The following is a 16,767-nucleotide window of genomic DNA, read 5'->3' as shown; positions in this document are numbered from 1 at the left end:
TCTCCTTCCAAACACCCGAGAGACTAGAGGAGATCGTTCTCTAGACCACGTGTGAACAGCCCTCTACAATTTGGTACAATATAATGCATTCACCGGGTCACTTGTTTCCCCTTATTCAATTCGTGTCTGCCACTTGTATGTGTTATTAATCATTAAATCATCACATACCCATTTAAAGTATCAAAAATATCAATTCGTTTTTTTTTATATATAAAACAGTGTCATAAAAAAGCATACACTTTTATATCAAACGTGCATACATCAATATAAAACAGATTATACATTTTTCGACCCATTGATCATGTACTACAACAATATATTGTGGTCCCTTAATTCATCAATGTTTTCATTCTCTCATTAAATTAATTTTCAGTATGGATCTGTGGTCAGAGCCTTCTCTAATTGAGCCGGCACACCCTAGTCCTTTTCACTTTCACCCATCAGTCTTTACTCCACTCATTCCAAACTTTCATACTGCATCCACAAACACTCCCAACATGTTTCTTTCCTTAGACTTGTATGACTATTAGGAAATTCATCAGGGGTAGGGCCACATTAAATTGCCATGTACAATACAATGTTGTCTTCTTGGAACCATTAGGGGATCCACATCTTGTCCCTCCCTTAGTTCATCTCTTCCGGCTAAGACACTGAGTGGATACCTGTGGGAAACAAGTAAAGGACAATCGACTTTCAGTGTTCGACATATCCTGGTTGTATTTTTTATTAAATACAACTTGCTATGCTAAATATCACAGCAGGAGGGAATCATCAACTTATTAACTCCTCCTTTTCACCTTTCGATGGCGCAACCCCACTTGGTAGTAATTGACAGGCTTCACATGTATTGTTCTCTTAGGTATTCATATATCTCTATCTAATTCTGTTTACCATTTCTTTAAATCATGCTCCGATTAAGCTCCATCGTATCCCATATCTCCTTATTTACTTTATTCTTAATATTACATTAACAAGACACCCATAATTTTGGCCAGTTCTCACTTTACCTCAATATTATAATGCCAGTACATCGTTGTAATTTTCTAATGGCCATCTTTTTATAACTTTAACTTCTCGCTGCTCACTACTTGATTACATTTGTCATTTATTAACGTATGATAGATTCAGGGATCTGCCAAGTGTCTTCTTCCATTATCGACTCCCTACTCGAGTCTCAGTTTTTGAATTAAGTTAACATAACTGATTATGGGCTTCACAATGAGATAACCTGAGTGATATAAAATAACCATGGTTCTCCCGTCTCTCCCCACATCCCCAACAACATGCACAATGGCTGCACAGGGAAGGGCAAATGGCACGTGGTGAGGCTGCCCGTACCCAGCTTGTGGCACTGTTTTTTACCTAAAATCCAACCGCTGCGGAGTACACACCGCCCTGGAACATTCCAGGTGCCATTCAATGATGACAAAGTGGCAATCATCTGTTCCCATCAAACCACCCTCAGAATGTGTCCTTGGAAGTGCTACATTGTGTGCTTCCCTTACAACTAAAACTAATTCATATTATTGGCTATACAAAACAAACACATAGATGGACTATGCCACTACCACCATGCCAAACTAGACATCCAATGTCCTGTGTGGCACATAAACCATCCCATATTTATTTTCAATGTCATTTGCACATATAAAGTGCACAACAGCACTTGGCCATCGCAGCGCACTCAGGCGTACTCAGTTACATAAGTCCTTGTCAAAACATACATGTTGGCTAGCCTCATGTTGCAGGGTAGCAGCATCACACAAATGCAGAAAGTCAAATTAGGTGGCTGTGGCTAGGAGAGGGAAGAGGGGAGGTGGAGGACAATGAGTGAGGGGGGCATACACAACATCACAGGTGCAGAGAGGCAGCGGGCTCAGGAGGCGAGACTCACCATAGCCAGGACAGAGATAGCACTGCTGCAGGCTGAGGTCCTTGAGGAGACTTGCAGGGAGTGGGAGGACATGGAGAGGACCATGCTGGTGTCCCTGCAAGTCCTCGAGGTGAGAGTGGCGGCCCGCCTAGGGGAATTGGACGCAGTGTACGATGATGCCCTGGCCTAAACATTGAGGGAGAATGGTGAGAAGGACTAGCCTGCTGCCTTTCTAAATAGTTATTTAGATATAAGTTTCCGTTGGTTTTATTTGGAGCTTTTGGACTTTACTCAATTTTTTGTGCATAGTTCTTAATGTGTGGTTTTGCTTTTATTTATTTTATTATTTGGAGCGCACTTTGGACTTTACTCAATTTTTTTTTGCACATAGTTTACTTGGTTTTTATAATTTTGTGTTCACCATGCGTTAATATCTATTTTTCTCATTTTGCTACTATTGTAAATAACGTTCATGGAAATTGATATGTTTGCATTCTTTTGATTTATTGGTGTTTACAAATCAACAGTAAATAAAAAAGGGACTCGCTCTGCAGTTCATGAGCCAAGATATTTTGCACCGCAGGGTCCTGCTCACAAATACCACAGACAAATCTTGCATGTTTTTCTTGAAAAGGATAGTCCAAGCCTTTGGGGTAATGCCTTGCCTTTTCCAATGCTAGACTGTTTTAGAAAGCTGGCAACTACTGCTTTCAAACATTTTACATAACCGGATTTGTAGATCCCAGTCCAGATACAAATAGCAGCCAGATATATGTTTGCTTTAGCCTGATTTTAGCCAATCACATCTCTGAATTCAGATTTTAAAGTGAATCAACAAATTGTTGGTGGATCACCTGCAACATCTTTGTTCTGAGCACCTTTTTTTTCTTTCTTAACACTGGATAGATTTTGACCAAACAAGTGGCGTTTCTAAAATTGCCCAGATGCCAACATAGCCTTCAAATTTGGTATGAATCCATCCTGCTGTTTTGTTGTAGGTGAGAGCAAGAATTCAATTTTGGCGTCTCAATTGGAAACTGTATTTTTGGGATTCGCCCAATCACTTTACTTTCCCTGCATGGAATTACACAACACACTTTGAAGCTACTGAAATAAGCGTTTAGTGGCACTCGCTGCCTCTGTAATATATATCAGCACACAGAAGCAAGCAATTCTCACCTGCACTCAGGAGGACCCCACAAAGGCGGTATAATCTCGAACCAAATACAATTCCAAGGTCCAAAAACAGGCCCGGAAAAAGTTAGCATGGGGGATCCGAAGGTATGCCAATGTTAGAAATGATATTTAGCCTTGTGATGCATATGCTAGTGCCACACATGTAGGGAACGGAACTTTAGCTTGCATCGCATCTGGATAGAAATGTGAATCTTAACATCTAGATGGAAGTGTGACTGTTAGCATGTGCCACACTCGTATGGAATTCTGAACTTTAGCTTGCGTCGCATCTAGATAGAAATGTGATAGTTAGCATGTGCCACACTCAGGATTCTGAACTTTAGCTTGCATCGCATCTAGATGGAAATGTGATTCTTAACATGCACCACACTTAGAATTCTGAACTTTAGCTTGCGTCGCATCTAGATGGAAGTGTGACTGTTAGTACGTGCCTCACTCAGGATTCTTAACTTTGACTTGTGTCGCATCTTTATGGAAATGTGGATGTCAGCATGTACCGCACCTAGATGGAATCCCATAATTGCAATGGACAGCAATGCCAACTAACCAACCAACTAACAATTCCATCCCTCTGCATACACCTCTCAAACTCTAACCAAACACAACCACAAGCCTAAAACGCAGCAATCCGCACAAACTTCACAACAATGCAACAACAAAACAAACCGCACATAGACTTGCACAACAGAACACGATGACTACGGACCGTAAAACACCCCAAGCCCAGCCAATGGACCCACCGGTCTGAGGCTGCCAACAGCACATCACTGTTCTCTTGCACTTTTTCAGCTTACTCCCATTAACCCACCCTCTCTCCTGCCCTTTTTCATAGCCGCCAGAGCGACCAGGGGACCACTTTGGTCGTGATAGTGCGCGGAACAAATGTCTTTTAACATTAACATTATTCATGTACATAGTTTACCTATGATTTACAGTGTGTATGAGCAAAATACAACTGTACAATATAATTTATTTTGTTAACTCACAGTAATTGTTTCTCTGTGTTTCTCCTTTTTTTTTTTTCAGTGTGCCATTTTGTTAGTCTGGTTAGTGTCCCTGGTACATACTATCGTTAGTCATCATGTGTGTGCTTACTTGCATGCATGTGTTAGGTTTCCTATCCATTCTGCATGATGAATGTACACATGTGGCTGACCGGTGGACAAGTGTGAAGGGTGAGTTTGGTTGTGCACATTCAAGTGGCATTTGCTTTCACATGTGCAGCATCACTGTGTATTGTCCCTCACTGTGTTTGTGAGGGAGGTGAGTGGGGTGACTGTTACATGTAAACGATATTTGCACATGATTTGCTTGATGCTGTGCAACACACACATGTCATACTTTACCCTTCACCAGCACCTGTTTGTGCAGTAATCATTGTCTCTGGTGTTGGTCTACATCTTGCACTGGCATGCAATATTGGCATTACTTTTGTTTTACACATCGGCAGACCAATGCAGCAGTCCTGGTGCGTGGCGCACTGTCCGATTGCCATGTACTCAATCAGAACTCAAGCCATTTCTCTTTGCTTGCGCTTCCAGTCCTCCTCTGCCCTGCTGAATTCCTGTCTGAATCTCCACTGATCACCTGGCTACCCTCTGACCTCTGCCCAAGGTCTCCTTGCACACCCGCACTGCCTCCAGGGCATCCCCCGCACTTGGACTGTTTTTCTGTATTCCTGGAGCCCCCTACCTGCACTTGACGTCTGATGTGTGCACTTAGCCTTGCACTTGCCACCAGCTGCCCGCACTTTGATGATTTTCTTGGTTGTTGTATTTCTTATGATGTCCTTCCCATGTACTGCACTGCCCCCTCTACCTTCCACCTGCACTTTTCACCTTCCCCACTTCCCATGCACTGGCGTCATCTCAATGTCACCTGGCCTACCAAGATCTTCACTCTGTTACCCCTCCCCTAGCCCGGACTTGTTGCGCCTTCAAACACTTATGTATGGGCACATTATGAATGCCATGTGATTTCATATGATTTCATATCATGTCCTCCACACATGGGAGGAACAGTGATGTGTTTATTAGGATATCTGTTCAGGTAATGGCAGCTCATTGAGGCTCAGGCCTGGCCAGTGTCTGTTCATATGGCACACATTGAGGCTGCTGATTATTCCGTCATTGTTTGACTATTTCTCCATGGGGATTAGTGACATGACATTGTCACATGGCTAGCAGGGCCTCATTTTGCCATTAGCTTGTCAGATGTGTATGTTGGGAGATGTGTTCAGACAGCAATTGTGTTTGAACAGCTGCCACACTCAATGATGTGGCCCAGGTGTATGCATTTATTTGTGTCTGCAGGATACATTTTGCCGTGGATGTTCAGGGTGGTGTCACAACACGGCAGACAAGGTGCACCACACACCATCGATGGAGTGATCATGTGTCACTATGTCAGCGTCCAACATGCAGGTGATGTCCGTTCTAGAGGGGGCAGCCTGCAGGGTGGCATCACGGGGGCTGGGGTGGCGGTGTCCCATGTGGAGAGGGCTGCCTGCAGGGTGAGGTCATGGCTGATGGGGTTTTCCCATGTGGTGGGGGGCTGCCTGCAGGGTGGTGTCATGGTTGATGGGGGCTGGGGTGGGGGTGTCCCATGTGGAGGGGGCTGTCTGCAGGGTGGCATCACGGGTGATGGGGGCTGGGATCGAGGTGTCCCATGTGGAGAGGGCTGCCTGCAGGGTGGGGTCACGGATGATGGGGCGGGGGTGTCCCATGTGGTGGGGGTTGCCTGCAAGGTGCCGTCACGGTGATGGCGGCGCGGGTGTCCTATGGGGTGGGGCCTGCCTGTAGGTTGGGGTGAGGGGCTATGGGTTGTCCCATGTGGAGGGGGCTGCCTGCAGGTTGGAGTCACGGGTGATGGGGGCTGGAGTGTGGTGTCCCATCAGGAGGGGTCTGCTTCCAGAGGATTGCGAGGTGCAGACACATTATTTGGCTGTGGTACTGCCAGGGATTGCGATATGTTTTCGTGAGATCACTCAGGGGTGCGGCCGGGGTACGTGCTGATTTTTCATGCGATTTGGCTGGGGGCAGCCGGGGTACGTGCAGAGTTTTCACGCGATTTGGCTGGGTTGTGGCTGGGGATTGCGAGGTGTTTTCACACGATTAATCAGGGGTGCAGCCGGGGTACACGCTGATTTTTCATGCGATTTGGCTGAGGGCAGCCGGGGTAAGTGCAGAGTTTTCATGCGATTTGGCTGGGGGCAGCCAGGGTACATGCATAGTTTTCACGTGATTTGGCTGGGTTGCGGCCAGGGATTGCGAGGTGTTTTTGCACGATTACTCAGGGGTGCGGCCGGGGTACGTGCAGAGTTTTCACACGATTTGGCTGAGGTGCTGCAGGGGAACGCGCAGAGATTTCACGTGATTTGGCTGGGGTGCAGCTGGGGATTGCGAGGTGTTTTCGCAAGATTACTCAGTGGTGCGGCTGGGGTACGTGCTGAGTTTTCACGTGATTTGGCTGGCCGGCGGCCGTGGTACGCACCGAGTTGACACAATTTGGCTGGGGTACACGCAGAGTTTTGACACGATTTCGCTAAGGGGGGCTGTATGCTGGCCCAGGGATCGTGCGGGGGCTTGCACCGTGTTTGGCATTTCACTGGCTGTTTGATGCACGCAGGGGCGTGTTGGCGGCGTTACTGGCGCAGCTTGATGCTCTTTGTGCCACAGCTACTGGTGTCTCTGGAAATCCATGAATACAGGCGGCGCGCAATCATTTCTCTGCGCCACAGCTGGCACACGCTCCTTCTCGATGAGCGGCACTTGCAACTTTTCTGCACTGGATTCTATGAATCGGGGCAACAGTGTCCCTGAACGCTCCATTCATGGTAGAAGATACTTCGGTAGCAATCACAGACCTTCAGTCTGGCAAGGCTCTTGGCTCCGACAGTTTGGTTGCAGAATGTTACAAGGAGTTCAAACATACCCTTTCACTGCTTCTTTTACAGGTATGAAATGAATCCATGGAATGAGGTGTATTATCTCCGACGTTATGTGCAGCAATAACAAACGGTTCTACTTAAACAAAATAAGCCACCAGAGTGTATGGGCTCTTACCGGCCATTGTCTCTTATTTATACAGATGCCAAGGTCTTTGCCAGGCTCTTGACGAGTAGGATGATGCCACTGATGCAACATCTGATCCATCCAGACCAAGCCTGATTCGTCCTCACCAAGTCAAAGGAGTTGAATTTGAGATGGCTGCTTGGTATTATATCACAAATTGATAGAAGGCGAACCCTTGATGCACAAAAGGCATTCAACTGGGATTTCCTGTTCTCTGTGCTTTAGTCCTACCAACAAGGGCCCTTCTTTGCGGTTATTATATTCCTCACCAAAGGCCAGCACACGAGTGAATGTCCTTTGGTCATCTACGATATCCCTGGAAGGGGTACGTGACAGGGTTTTAAGTGCAGGTGGTCAATTTTATTTATCACTTGTGGTACTTTCAACAACTGTTTAAACATAAAAGAACAAACAAAAACGATGGCTGAACAAGTTCCAAATCTGCTTTTTCTAATTTTTTTCTGCCAATATATAGTTCATCCCCAATCATTGAGTCTCTGAAAGAGGTCTTTTTTCTTATGCCCGTTCTAACTCTCCATTGGAGAATCAAAGATTAGCATTGAACTACATATTGGCCGAATAAAATATCAAAATTCTTCAATGAGATTTGAAATGCTAAAAAAACATTTCCAGTCCAACTCATCTCTTGCTAAAATAACTTTTTTTTTTGTTTTACGGATTTAAATCTTCTGTGAAAAAGTCCATATGTGGTGAATCAAACTGAGAAACCATTTGAACGCTGGGCAATTTTCCAGAACGCATGTGTTGAATGTTGTGTGGATGAGAAAAGGTTCCTCTGCTCTATTTTGGTGTTCAACATCCTAAGAATGCGGCAAGTAGACCATTCAAGAAGCAATTTATATTTTACACCTTCCGCACCCGGGAAGGGAATTTGGGATGGGGAAGAATGGTACTAAAAACATTCCAACAATTTACATCCCAAGGGACTCAGTCATGTTCTGCACACCAAATACGGCAACCATCGCACCCCCTTCACACACCCACCCAAAGGATAGCTGGGTTCTGGATGGACAGGCAAGGTCTCCCTGCACCTGCTTTTAGTGGAGTGGAGCTCCCATAAGAGTACCTGCAGTCCGGAAATGCACCCTCCCACATTGCTACACTGAAACCCTCCAAAATGCATTTGACCAGGCTCACAAACATTATGATATAGCGAATGATGAGACAGATGCTTTGGTCCGAGGGTAGGGCAAATGAGGCTGCTTTGCATATTTTCTGTGATCCTCAACACTGAGGAAAGGCAGCTGCTATTGGGGACTAAGGGAGGGGAGGCGGGAATCCAAATGCTCTCTGCAGCACGTTTATCTGTCCATCAGCCGTTTTAAAATAAGTTGGCATAAGTTTGAAACAGAAACATAAATTTGCATTCTTAGCCATCTAAAGTCCTGACAGGGAGATTACTGACTCTCCTAGGAAAAATGTGTACCTTGTCAACAATCCAGTGCCAAGCCAAGGATGTAGAAATGTGTAGGCATACGATTTATCCATATGTTTGGAGGTGCTGAGAATTGCCTAAAAGAGAAAAACATACTTTTAGTTCACTACATTAAAATTATCTGATTTTTTCAAATAGCAGAAAACGTAGTGCAGAAAGATTCTGCAGTTTACACATTAATAACAAGTGACAAAAGAAAAACATTCACACCTAGCAACAAATAAATTACCTTCACTTGTGTTACCAGATGATGCAGTCACACCTTCCTCATACCAGTTAAACAGTTAAAACCAGGAAGGAAAGAACGAGAAGATGGGCCTTCTAAGTCTATGCTCCAAGACTCTAGACCCCCTTCCCATCATTATCAGACTCACCACCTCGTTCCTACAGTTCAAGAAGATCATCAAGACTCTCGTTCAAGGAATGGCTCCTCCATAACACCTAGGTTCTCGCACCCTCCACTGCCCACCCTACCGGAGACTAGGAGATCTGCTCCATACTGTTTCGTCCCCCCAGTTTGTTTGTATATCCCTTGCTGCCAATTTGCCTGCCCTCCCCTTTTGTAAGCTCCCTGCTCCCTTGTTTCCATTTCCCTCAAACTGTTCCTCCCCCTATGACTGTAAAGCGCTCTGTTGATTACGAAGCTAGACCGCGGCCAATAAATACCTTAATAATACAAAAAATAAAAGGACTGGTCTCCCAGCTCCCAAATTAAGTGGGGCATGTATGTGCTAACTGGGAACTCAAATAGACTTCGGCATATGAACAGTGCATATCAGTTCTGGCTAGAGGCCTGCAACCAGCATCAACACCTCTTACTCTCTCTGGTGCAGTTGAAACTCAACAGAATAAGATCCCTGCATTTGGATCACCATTCTTTTGGATCACCATTCTGCCTGGCGTTTGTCAATTGACTGTCCTTTTTGGAAGCAAGCAGCTCCTTCATTGGCCATTCCAGCCTATGTGCATCCATTACTTGCATTTGTATTTATTTGAAGAACAGGAATGTCAATTTCAATCAGAAATGACTTACAATAACACATTTAGAGATGGCGGAGGCAGTCCCATGAAGGATGCCTATACAATAGCAGAAAGATAAGAATAAGGTGTGAGCCAGTTTATAAGGGTGTAAAATAAAAAAATTGTTTTATAAAATGTGACGTATAAAAGTTACAAACAAAAATATTATACACTACAGGCCTGTGGTAGCAGCCGTGCAGTTCTGTTTAAGATGCTCAACTCACAGGAAGAGCACTTTTTGGGCAGCTTATAACTTTTGCGGCATTTGACGAATCCTCACCAAACATTGCAAGAAAAGTATATGGCCACCTCCGAATTATTATTCAAATGTTGTTGCAGTTTTGTCAGTGGGGGGAAAAAGTCACGGGGGTTGGGGGTGAAGAGTCCCAAAACTTTCGAAATCCTCATGGACACAATGAAAGAAAATGTTTGCTCATGTCTACAGCCCAAACCGCCGGACAGATTTGTACCAAACTTGCACGAGGAGCAGCAGCAGCTTGGTCCCGAAAGCGTGCTTTTGTAAATTTGATGGAAATCCGTCCAGTCTTTTTTTTTAATGGGCAAAAAGTTGATCAAAATAAATTAGTGCTGTCTGGGTCCGGTCCGCGGACTCTTCCTGATTCGGAGTCCGCAAACACCTCTGGACCAATCAGAGAGCTGCGTGATGTTCACAGACATCGTACCTGCCCGCTGACTTTTGAAACAGGTACCATGCTGGATTCGCAAACTGCACCTGTAGTCCGCGAACAATTAAAAAACACAATATTACACTTGTCAAACAAATTAAATCTTTTCATCTCAAATCTTCAGGGAACATCAGGTGATGTTCTCGAACTTCCCAAAAGTTTAAGGACATCCATGCATATTTCTGCATAATGGGGTCGGTGAAAAGCAGTTTTTGGATGGCTTATAACTTGGCACCACGCTATGAAACTGCATGGGATTCTGCAATATCATTTTCGACCCATCCCTGAATGGCTCTGCAAAGTTTAGTGCTATTTCACCAAAAGGTGGCAAAATTAGAGGGGGTCCCAAAATGTTTGAAATGCTTATACATTTTGTGCCGTTTGATGCACAAAAGTTTTCAAAATGATTTAGACCAAAATGCAAATGTTTTTTCAAGGTTTGGTGGGATTTTGTCAAGATGGGGCCAAATTAGAGAGGGGGTTGGGGTCTCAACATTTTTAGATAGTTTATAACTTTGGTGCAGTTTAATCTTTCTGCAAACATTTGTGCAGATTCATCATAGACCCAAACTTGAATGTTTGAGCAAAGTTTGAATGGATTTTGTCAAGTGGGGGCTAAGTTATTGGACTATATTTTTAAGTACATTTTGACACTTTTCAAAAAATAAAAACATTGCCGGATTTGCAGCAGGGAGCATTGGCAAGAACCCGAAAGCATGGTTTCACAAACATGTCCTGTGTTTTACTTTTTTACAAGTGTAATAATGTAGGTAAAAAAAATGGTGATATACTTTTGGTGACTGAGGTATAGCCTGTGGCCATTTCCACAGCCCGAAGGCCATGAACCAGACAATCTGGCTTCTGGCCATGACCATGAGGGACGGGCCATGGGGTTAAAGTGGGCATTTACCACTATATGGTAAAGTTTTTCGGAATTCGGATAGGTTCTAATGGGAAAAAGATTCTGCTTGTGGCTACAGCCCGACGTGCTGGATGGGATTGCAGCAAACATGCGCAAGAAGCATCAGAAGGACCTCAAAGCATGGTTTTGCAAATGTGCCCGGTGTTTTATTTTTTCCAAAGTGTCAAAATGTAAGTACAAACAATAGTGATATAACTTTGCTGCCTGGACAGTAGGAATGGCCATCGGCAAGGATGAATACCTACTCTGATTTACTTATTGGAGCATGTGGCACGACCGAAGCCCTAGGTTTAAATGGGAAAATAAACTGTGCTAGACAGCATTGCAGCAAACTTGCGCAAAGAGCATCAGCAAGGACCTAAGAGCATGCTTTTGCAAATTTGTCCTGTATTTAATTTTTTCTAAAATGTCAAAATCCAAGTACAAAAAATAGTAATATAACTTTGCTGCCTGGGCAGTGGGTCTGGTCTTAGGCAGTGACAAAAGTTAAGTCCGATTTTCTTATTGGGGAGTGCAGCATACCAAAGCCCATGGCCCATGGATTGTGGAGACTGGGCATGGCTGTAAGCCATGAGCACTGGCCATCGGTCACATTATGAGGGTACAGTGGACACTGAACTAGAATGAAGGGTAGGTGCAGTGGATAATGGCAGTGATTTGGTGGGGTTGGGGTCATGTTCGAGCCTCATGCCCTAGGAAATTCAACCATGAGTTGCATCCCCTTCATGCACTGCTAACACACATCAGTATGTGTTGCAAAAAATCTGTTTGTTAAAGGGAGGTTTATAGTTCTTTCATATATGTTAAGAGGAATTATTAATAATTTACATACCGTGATGTAACATCATGAAACATTTTCACTCATAAAAACCTATGAAATTCACTGAAAAAAAACGTTGTTAAAGGGACATCATGGTTACAAGCAAAATGGAAAAAACAAAGAAATTTGCCATTTATGGTAAGCTATGCAACCATAAATTGTGCCACCGACATGAACTGCAAATACTAACACCCAGGACATCAAAGATGGTGTCACAAATGACATATATGATGACATAACATATAATACTACTACTGCGTAACAATGAAAAGGGAACGTCGGTATAAGGGGCACCGCTTACAGTATAATTTACAACATATCAAAGGTGATCAGCAGCCTTGCAATAAACTACTCTATGTCACATAAAAGGTACTTATTGAAAAAATTAACTTTGTAGTGAAGGTTTTTTGTGAATACAGCAATCAAACATTAGCCAAAGAAACACAATGAATGCAGTATGGATCATAGAACTTAAGTATTCTTAAGATGGTATGTTTAGGTTGCAAAATGATAAGTCAAAGCAGATCACATTCTTGAGAAATATATTATCGGCATGGGACCTGCTATCTTGTTCTATGTATGTGCATTATGATCTCAGGATAAACCCTACGTAAAAGAACTTCAGAATATAGCACAACGTCAAGCTCTACATGCACAGTACCTTTATAGTACGTGTATCATGGTTTCAATGTAGTAAAGTCCAGAGCTTAAAATGAATACTTTCACTGAACAAAAAAAAACGCCCCCAGATATGAGATGTCATCGATAATGTCATTTGTGACATCATCTTTGATGTCCTGGGTGTTAGTGTTAGCAGTGCATGGCAGTGGCACAAGTTATGGTTGCATAGCCTACCATAACTGGCAGATTTCTTATGTCAGGCAGTTAAAGGACAACACGTGCTATTAATCACTGTCCGCCAATCCCTTCTCTTTGATGCAATCTGAATTAAGGGAATTGGACACCAAACGGTGTGAATATGGTATTTTGGATGAAGACATGATCAGATTTTTGGTTCCTTCTTTTTCACTGTTCCTACCATCTATTTCTTTGCTTAAGATTCATACATCCTTAGCACGTCTACCTGGGAGACCCATTGTCACTTTATCATGTTCATTATTGGAGAATATGTCACGTTTCATTGATGAAACTTTGATTTCTTTTCTATCAGTGCTGCCTTCTGATCTACAGGATACCAAGAATTTCCTTCAGCATATCAATGAGGTTCCATGGGAAGAGGGTTTGATTTTGGCCACCTTGGATGTTGTGTCATTGTACACTTCTATAGATCATTTGGTGGGCATGAACGCATGTAAATATTTTTGGGAAACACGTTCGCTCAATTTTCTGTCTCACAGTACTATAATTTTAAAGATGTTGAAATTTTGCCTTACACATAATGTGTTTCTTTTTGAGTGTGTCATTTTTCATCCAGTTTGTGTCACCGCCATGGGCACTACTTTTGCTCCTTTGTATGCCAATCTTATGATGGGTTGGTGGGAGGTGACCTTTTTATCTGAGATTATATCTAAGACCTTCTGCGAACAGATTGTGGCCTGGGGGCGGTATATAGATGATGTTTTTGTTATATGCAAGGGGACAGAGTCTGGTTGGGTTGATTTTGTTAAAAGTATTCATTCCAATGTAGTGAATTTGGTATTCACTGAGAATCATAGTTTGTGTGAGATTGTGTATCTTGATGTAACTGTCACTTTAGATACTTTGGGGTTACACATGTTAGTGTAAAAAATACCAACCAGTTGGGTCTCCCATTGCATGCCACCGCCACCAGTAGCACCCGGTCAGCTTTAAGAGAAGCATTCCTTATGGGGAATTTTGTACGATATCGTAGGAATTGCTCAGATCTGGCTCAATTTGACAAATGCTGTTCCCAAGCTTCCCTTAACTTTTTGTCACAAGGTTATTCTAAGGGCGTCATTGAGAGTGCTTACATGAAGGCTAGGCAACTTCATAGAGACTCCCTTCTCATCATGAATAAATAAGTCAAGCAGACTGTCAGTGATGATCTGCGGTTGACTGTCACCTTTGGTACCATTTTGCATAACGTGAGAAGATAATCCAGCGGCATTGACATGTCGTTGGGATGGATAAAGATCTATTACCATTACTTTCATCATGCTCCATTTTAAAATTTAGATGGGCACCTTCTTTGAACGACTAATTGGTGTCGAGTTTATTGCAGCCTCTTATGAGGACTCTGACAAAACATTGCTTGGTTGTCTGCATCACCTGTTGGTTTTGTTAAATGCCATAGATATAAGGTATGTTCCCATGCCATCTCACAAAAATCATGCATACATTCTATAACTGTCTTACACCCGGGTCATCAAACAGTTGATCACATGTGACACCACCTTTGTTGTCTACGTTCTTTGTTGCCCTTGCAATAAACAGAGAATTCTCCCTAACAATTATCACAACAGACAGTTCTCGCACACTACAAAATACAACCCACCCTGTAAAGGAATGCAGAGGACAGACTGTTTCTAAGAAGGGAAAGGGATGCACTTTGGATACTGAAAGGAAGGTAGTCGGCAAAGTGATTAATCACAACAGTTCAAGGACACTTGGTTTCAGCACAAAGGGAGCAATGGGTCGTAAAATGTCACCAGGGGCCTTCGGAGAAGGACCAGGGGGGCAGAATCACTTTGTACCTTGTGCTTGCAGATGTTCTTGGTGCTCGACAGGGTGCTTTGCAGCATCTGTGACAGAGTTGAATACGTGAGACAGCTGCGGGTATCAGGCGGCAGACAGTTCAGCGAACAAAGCTGGATGGACGAGGGCAGGCTGGCATATATGGCGGCTCGGGGACAGGGATCGTTGTTTCAGTGCTGGTCGGCGCAAGGCATACATTAGTTTTTCTAATTTGATTAGTCAAGATTGCTAAATAAACATATTTTCATTAGCAATCTAACTTACATGATTAGAAATTGTTAAATTATTTTCAATTGAATGGGAAGTTAATTACAATGAGTGGACTGCATTACGGTTAGATTATTAGACACTACCTTTGTTTTAAATATGCAAGAGGCCCACAGGATGTTTTGAATGTCTTGGCTTTGAGCTCAAGTCATTTCCGAATTCTGTTGTGCACTTTAGCGTTTGTCTTCCCTTTTTAAATAGGACTACAAATACCAGAATGCAAAGCGGTGTGGTCTTAAAAGCCGGGACTTACTGTACAAGTTACAATAGGCAATATACAACTTAGATCTCCAAACTCCTCTATTGTTTTAGCGACTTAATTAAGACCCCGGCATAAAGGCAAATAGGTGTAATCCTATGACACTGGGTGACAGCTTGCTGTTGAGCAATAAAACTGCAGTTTAACAAAGCAACTTATTTTTTATGTGACCAATAAGCAGTCCGCATGGAAATGGGACAGCTTATTCTTTTTTTCCAGATTACATTTTGTAATTAAAAAGGTACCCATTAAGTAGCCAACTGGGCAGCGTGAGGTTTTCATTGGAAAGAGCTGCAGTTAACAAACAAATTTAAAAAACAGAAATCCGGACGCCCCGGAGGTTAACCAACACCCCTGCCCACTGCCAACCCATTCAGCTGAGGTGAACTTGGCCCTTGAAACCAATTCACAAATGGAGAAAAGAGGCACATCCAGCAAGGAGGCCCGCTGGGCAATCCCAGCCTTTGTGTTATCCACCTCCATTCACCCAGGATTTTGCCCTCAAACTAGCAGGCTTTCTTGATTAGTATATTTTTTTCATATATTTTCATTAAGAAATTGTAAACAGTCACTGCTGTTTTCCGCAGGTTTAAATCACACAAGTAAGCATTTGTAACATGGTCTTTTAAAACAAACTACACAGTCGGTCTAATGAAAAAAAAAATACCTTATGTGCTCATTCTTGAGTGCTCAGATCAAAATATATTTTTTACTTGGTTACGAAAATGAAGACACTCACATCCCCACTGATCATGGGGTCTGTCGGAGCGACCGTATCGTATAATCCTCTGCCAAATAAAGCAGAAGTTTACTTTTAAAAATAACCATGCTTGCATAACGTGTATTCACGCGTTTTCATATTAAAAAAAAAAGGCTTGGTAAAACACAAATGTTGCCTTCCCTATGTTTTGCAATCCCACACTTCAGCATTCAGTGACCTGGTAAAATGAAAAACTGCAAGTCTGACTTTCATCTCCTTTTGGGAGTTAAAATCAATCGGCATAACACGACAGTGGCAAAAACCAGATCAGCACACACACTTAGCATATGGCTTTTAGATCAATTATGCACCCTACCCCTCAGCTCCCCGCCAACTCCCTAAACTTACAAGTCACTTGGAAGATTACAAAATTGCAACAGCAGTGAACGAGTCTGACCTCGGTAGTTTCCCTCTGCCCATGAAATTCCTTAGAGGAATAGGACAAGCCATGTGCGAGTGGGGCAATGGCAATTATGTTTAAGAGCCTGGTCGGAGTGCTCCACCTTGCCTGCAGTCCCAGGCACAGTGTAAACACTTTCAACACCCATCTTCTAAGCCCTCATTAGCCGACCATTAAAGGACTGAAATACGTGTCACAGTTACTGCAACACATGCAATGAAATGAAAAGCAATTTAGTGGTTTTCCATCGCGAATTGCGATGCAATACCACTTATTTTATGCCTTGTCAGCGGTTGCGAAGCACTGGTCGAGGTGCTGAGGACAGCTTTAGCGACTGCAGCATGCCAACAGTCAGTGG

At 43.3% G+C, this 16,767-nt stretch overlaps 1 protein-coding gene across 1 annotated transcript in view; it reads right to left on the bottom strand.

Annotated features, from left to right (window-relative positions):
- Window positions 1-16,767, bottom strand: part of LOC138516425 (cytochrome P450 4V2-like) — a 539,828-nt gene that overhangs the window by 394,320 nt on the left and 128,741 nt on the right. The window contains exon 3 of the mRNA XM_069631544.1: window positions 8,591-8,676. Coding sequence (XP_069487645.1) covers window positions 8,591-8,676 — 86 coding nt within the window. The remainder of the gene's footprint in view (window positions 1-8,590; window positions 8,677-16,767) is intronic.

Source organism: Ambystoma mexicanum, chromosome 6q (assembly GCF_040938575.1).
Source record: "Ambystoma mexicanum isolate Mex_15411 chromosome 6q, UKY_AmexF1_1, whole genome shotgun sequence".
In the NCBI taxonomy this organism is placed as follows: domain Eukaryota; kingdom Metazoa; phylum Chordata; class Amphibia; order Caudata; family Ambystomatidae; genus Ambystoma; species Ambystoma mexicanum.
This window is presented reverse-complemented; position numbering and strand designations above follow the sequence as displayed.